Source organism: Quercus lobata, chromosome 7 (assembly GCF_001633185.2).
Source record: "Quercus lobata isolate SW786 chromosome 7, ValleyOak3.0 Primary Assembly, whole genome shotgun sequence".
NCBI classification, from domain to species: domain Eukaryota; kingdom Viridiplantae; phylum Streptophyta; class Magnoliopsida; order Fagales; family Fagaceae; genus Quercus; species Quercus lobata.
Genome location: NC_044910.1, coordinates 18254603 through 18260442, shown reverse-complemented (window position 1 = coordinate 18260442; position 5840 = coordinate 18254603). Strand labels below are relative to the sequence as shown.

Genomic DNA, 5840 nt, shown 5'->3' with positions numbered 1-5840 from the left:
AAAGGAACGGAATTCGGGACTAAAATTTGGTTTTCTCTTTCTCAGCCTACCTAATCCCGTATTGGATAGAAATAGTGCTGGAATAATGTTTTTTAATTTTTTGAATTTTTTTCTATTTTTTTTGGAATTTCCTAGCTCGGGTTTGGTAGGAACAGAATTCGGGACTAAAATTTTTTCTCTATCTTGGTCTATCTTATCCCGGTTTCGATAGAAATAATTCTAGAATGATGTTGTTTAATTTTTTGAATTTTTTTGCTATTTTTTTTGGAATTTTCTAGCCCGGGTCGGGTAGGAATGGAATTTGGGACTAAATTTTTTTTTTTCTCTTTCTTGTCCTGTCTCATCTCGGTTCCGATAGAAATAATGCCGGAAATATGTTTTTTTGATTTTTTTTACTATTTGTTTTGGAATTTTCCAGCCCGAGTCGTTAGGAACGGAATTCGAGACAATTTTTTTTTCTTTTTTCCTCGGCCTATCTTATCCCGGTTTGGATAAAAATAATGCCGGAATGATGTTTTTGAATTTTTTTGCTATTTTTTTTTTTTTGGAATTTTCTAACCCGGGTTGGGTAGGAACGGAATTCGGGACTAAATTTTTCTTCTCTTTCTCGGCCTATATCATCCCAGTTTCAATAGAAATAATGCCGGAATGATGTTTTTTAATTTATTGAAATTTTTTCTTTTTTTTTTTTTAATTTTCTAACCTGGGTTGGGTAGGAACGGAATTCGGGACTAAAATTTTTTTCTCTCTTTCTCAGCCTATCTCATCCCGGTTTCAATAGAAATAATACCGAAATGATATTTTTTAATTTTTTGAATTTTTTTGCTTTTTTTTTTTTGAATTTTCTAGCCCGGGTCGGGTAGGAATAGAATTCGGGACTAAAATTTTTTTCTCTCTTTCTCGGCCTCTCTCATCCCCGGTTTCAATAGAAATAATGCCGAAATGACGTTTTTTATTTTTTTGAGTTTTGTTGTTTTTTTTTTTCGAATTATCTAGCCCGGGTCTGGTAGGAACGAAATTCGGGACAAAAATTTTTTTCACTCTTTCTCAGCCTCTCTCATCCCGGTTTCGATAGAAATAACACCGGAATGATGTTTTTTAATTTTTTGAATTTGTTTGCTATTTTTTTTTGGAATTTTCTAGTCCGGTTCGGGTAGTAATGGAATTCGGGATTAAAATTTCATTCTCTCTTTTTCGGCCTATCCAATCCCGTTTTGGATAGAAATAATTCCTGAATGATGTTTTTAAATTTTTTGAGTCTTTTTGCTATTTTTTTAAATCACGGGTCAGGTTGGAACGGAATTGGGGAGTAAATTTTTTTTTTTTCACTTTCTCGCCCTATCACTTCCCGGTTTGGATAGAAATAATACCAGAATGATGTTTTTTAATTTTTTGAAGTTTCTAGCTATTTTTTTTTTTTAGAATTTTCTTGACCGGGTCGGGTAGGTTCGGAATTCGAGACTAAATTTTTTTTTTCTCTTTCTCGGCCTATCTAATCCCGTTTTGGATAGAAATCATGTCGGAAAGATTTTTTTTAATTTTTTTGCTATTTTTTTTTTTGGAATTTTCTTGCCCGGGTTGAGTAGGAACAGAATTCAGGACAATTTTTTTTTTCTTAATCGGCCTATCTCATCCCGGTTTCGATAGAAATAATGCGGGAATGATGTTTTTGAATTTTTTGCTATTTTTTTTTTAATTTTCTAACCCGGGTCGAGTAGGAATGGAATTCGGGACTAAATTTTTTTTTCTTTCTCGATCTATCTAATCCCGGTTTCGATTGAAATAATGCCGGAATGATTTTTTTAATTTTTTTGCTTTTTTTTTTTGGAATTATCTAGCCCGGGTCGGGTAGGAACGGAATTCAGGACTAAATTTTTTTTCTCTTTTTCTCGGCCTATCTAATCCCCGTTTTGGATAGAAATAATGTCAGAATGATGTTTTTTAATTTTTTAATTTGTTTTGATATTTTTTTTGGAATTTTCTTGCCCGGGTCGGGTGGGAAAGGATTTTGGGTCTAAATTTTTTTTTTTCTCTTTCTCGGCCAATCTTATCCCGGCTTCGATAGAAATAATGCCAGAAGGATATTTTTTAATTTTTTTACTATTTTTTTGGAATTGTCTGGCCCGGGTCGGTTAGGAACGGAATTCAAGACTAAAATATTTTTTTGTTTTTCTCGGCCTATATTTAGATAAAAATAATGCTGGAATGATGTTTTTTTATTTTTTTTTAATTTTTTTTGCTATTTCCTAGCCCGGGTAGGGTAGGAACGGAATTCGGGACCTAATTTTTTATTTATTTCTTGGCCTATCTCGTCTCGGTTTGGATAGAAATAATGCTGGAATTATGTTTTTTAATTGTTTGAATTTTTTTGCTATTTTTTTTGGAATTTTCTAGCCTGGGTTGGGTAAGAATGGAATTCGAGACTAAAATTTTTTTCTCGGCCAATCTCATCCCGGTTTAGACAGAAATAATGCAGGAATGATGTTTTTTTATTTTTTGAATTTTTTTGCTATTTTTTTTTTTGGAATTTTCTTACCCGGGTCGAGTAGGAACAGAATTCGGTACTAAAATTATTTTTTTTCTTTCTCAGCCTATCTCATCCCGATTTGGATAGAAATAATGCCGGAATGATGTTTTTTAATTTTTTGAGTTTTTTGGCTATTTTTTTTTTTTGGAATTTTCTAGCCCGGGTTGGGTAGGAACGGAATTCAGGACTAAATTTTTTTTTCTCTTTCTCGGCCTATCTCATCCTAGTTTGGATAGAACTAGTGCCAGAATGATGTTTTTTAATTTTTTTTTTGCTATTTTTTTTAGAATTTTCTTACCCGGGTCGGGTTGGAACGGAATTCGGGACTAAAAGGTTTTTTTCTCTTTCTCGGCCTATCTCAACCCGGTTTCGATAGAAATAATGCCGGAATGTTGTTTTTTTTTTTTTTTTTTTTTTTTTAATTTTTTGCTATTTTTTTAAAAAAATTTCTAGCTCGGGTTGGTTAGGAACGAAATTCGAAACTAAATTTTTTTTCTCTTTTTCTCGGCCTATCTCATCCCGGTTTGGATAGAAATAATGCCGGAATGATGTTTTTTAGTTTTATGAATATTTTTTGCTATTTTTTTTGGAATTTTCTTGCCTAGGTCGGTTAAGAACGGAATTAGGGACTAAAATTTTTTTATCTCTTTCTCGGCCAATCTCATCCCGGTTTAGATAGAAATATTGCCGGAATGATGTTTTTTAATTTTTTGAATTTTTTTGCTATTTTTTTTGGAATTTTCTTGCCCGGGTTGGGTAGGTACGGAATTCGGGATACATTTTTTTTTCTTTCTCTTAATCGGCCTATCTCATCTCGGTTTTGATAGAAATAATGCGGGAATGATGTTTTTGAAATTTTTTGCTATTTTTTTTTTAATTTTCTAACCCTGGTCGAGTAGGAACGAAATTCGGTACTATTTTTTTTTCTCTTTCTCGGTCTATCTAATCCCGGTTTCGATAGAAATAATGCCGGAATGATATTTTTTAATTTTTTGAATTTTTTCCCTATTTTTTTCGGAATTTTCTAGCTCGGGTAGTGTAGGAACGGAATGCAGGACTAAATATTTTTTCTTTTTATCGGCCTATCTAATCCCGGTTTCAATAGAAATAATGCCGCAATGATTTTTTTTTAATTTTTTGAATTTTTTTCTTTTTTTTTTGGCAATTTTCTTGCCCGGGTTAGGTAGGAACGGAATTCGGGATTAAAATATTTATCTCTCTTTCTCGGCCTATCTAATCCCGTTTTGGATAGAAATAATGCCGGAATGATGTTTTTTAATTTTTTGAATTTTTTTTTTAATTTTCTATACTGGGTTGGGTAGGAACGGAATTCGGGACTAAAATTTTTTTTTTCACTTTCTCGCCCTATTACTTCCCGGTTTCGATAGAAATAATGCCAGAATGATGTTTTTTAATTTCTTGAAGTTTGTAACTATTTTTTTTTTAGAATTTTCTAGACTGGATCGTCCTGCAAAAGAGAAACAATATTGCTCAGTAATGCACTGGCGAGATCATTAGTACATAAAAGAGCCTCCTTGTACATGAGTACAATAAGGGGCTGGTGTGAAAATAATGCTCTCTTGATCCCACTTTTTTTTGCAATGTAATTGAATTTTTCCTCTCTTGCTCTTATTATGGCCGAATCCCTCTCTCTTTCTTTTTCACTCTGATCACTGTTTTTCTCTCTTTTTTCTTAAACTCTTTTTTTTCAATTTCGGCCTTCCTTTCTTTTTCCTATTTTTCTTTTCATTTGATTTTGTAACTTCAATTGGTCCTCCCTGACCTGTTTAGGAGTTAATGGCACAAGAGTAATAGGTTGCCCTTTAAGAATGAAAGAATACTTATTTGTGAATCCATCATGCGTAACCTTCCGATCATACTGCCATGGTCTTCCCAACAATACATGGCACGCATGCATGGGAATCACATCACATAGCACCTCATCCTCATATTTGCCAATGGATAATGCCACCAACACTTGTCTTCTCACCTTGATTTCGCCACATTCATTCAGCCACTGAAGCCGGTAAGGTTGAGGATGTTTCAAGGTAGTTAAGGCCAATTTTTCCACCAAATAAGTGCTGGCTACGTTTGTGCAACTCCCTCCATCGATAATAACACTGCAAACTTTGTTATTTACAAAGCACCGAGTATGAAACAAGTTCTCCCTTTGATTACTTTCTTCCTCCTTAATCTGCACATTGAGAACTCACCTTGCTACTAATAAATCTCCAACCACAACATTTTTCTCATCATCGGCATCCTCCAAAGATGGCATGTCATCATCATCTACTTCTTCCTCATTCTCCGACTCAAGCTCTCCTTGAGCATTTATCACCATCACCCTTTTGTTTACACACTGGCTGGTGCCCTTGACATTTAAAACACTTAATATCACGTGTTTTAGAACTCGAAGCCTCGGTGTTACCTAAAGTGGTCTTTGAGTCAGCACTCTTAGATGGTTCAAATTTTGGCTTATTTTGTAGCTGCTCGTCCCTTTTTGGAGCTATCTTCCATGGACTGGTGGTAGCCATAGGTTGTCCCCACCTAGCCAATCCCTTTCGTTTGAATTGTTCCTCCACCTTTATGGCTTGGTGCACCATATCCATCAACTCAACATAGTGCTGCATCTCAACTATATCCGCAATCTCACGATTTAAACAGTGCAAGAACCTAGCCATGGTGGCTTCCCGGTCCTCTTCTACATTAGCTCGGATCATAGCTACCTCCATCTCCTCGTAATACTCATCCACACTCTTGGAACCTTGAGTTAACCTCTGCAACTTTTGATACAATCCCCTATAATAGTGATTGGGTACAAAACACCTCCTCATAAGCATTTTCATCTCCTCCCAAGTGTCCAATGGTGGTTCTCTATTCCTTCTCTTATTAATCAATAATTGATCCCACCAAACAATGGCATAATCAGTAAATTCAATTGCAGCCAACTTAACCTTCTTTATCTCCGAATAGTTGTGACAATCAAACACCATCTCCATTTTAGTTTCCCACTCCAAATAAACTTCAGGATCATTTTTACCTTGAAAAGATGGGATTTTAATCTTTATGTTTCCTAAATCATTATCCCTCCTAGGCCTACCCATCCTTGCTTCTCTATTCCCATACCCACGCTCAAACTTGCCTCAATTCACATATGGCCCATCAACCTCCTCCGACTCCGCCTCTTCCTCAACATTCCGCCATGGAACACGCCCATCTTGCTGCCTATTGGGGTTGTCATGTTGCTGGCCCCTAGGAGTTCCCGCTTCTACCCTATCCAACCTCTCATGAATAGGTTCTAATTCAGCCCTCA

The 5840-nt window shown here is 35.3% G+C and overlaps 1 protein-coding gene across 1 annotated transcript; it reads right to left on the bottom strand.

Moving 5' to 3' along the window:
* Positions 1-3980: 3980 nt before the first annotated feature.
* LOC115951698 lies at positions 3981-5631 on the bottom strand. The gene is made up of 4 exons (XM_031068854.1): positions 4956-5631; positions 4741-4849; positions 4311-4647; positions 3981-3995 (listed from the first exon to the last, which is right to left on the bottom strand). The coding sequence occupies exons 1-4, from the start codon at positions 5629-5631 to the stop codon at positions 3981-3983; spliced, it is 1137 nt and encodes a 378-aa protein (XP_030924714.1).
* Between the last annotated feature and the right edge of the window lie 209 nt (positions 5632-5840).

What these genes read in the sequence shown, in the direction of transcription:
- LOC115951698 (XM_031068854.1), bottom strand. Translation starts at nt 5,631, where the DNA reads ATGGGTAGGCCTAGGAGGGATAATGATTTAGGAAACATAAAGATTAAA. An exon ending in TGACTCAAAGACCACTTTAG is followed by an intron (nt 4,850 to 4,955) that starts GTAACACCGAGG and finishes TAAATGCTCAAG; the next exon opens with GAGAGCTTGAGTCGGAGAAT. An exon ending in GGAGATTTATTAGTAGCAAG is followed by an intron (nt 4,648 to 4,740) that starts GTGAGTTCTCAA and finishes CAAAGTTTGCAG; the next exon opens with TGTTATTATCGATGGAGGGA.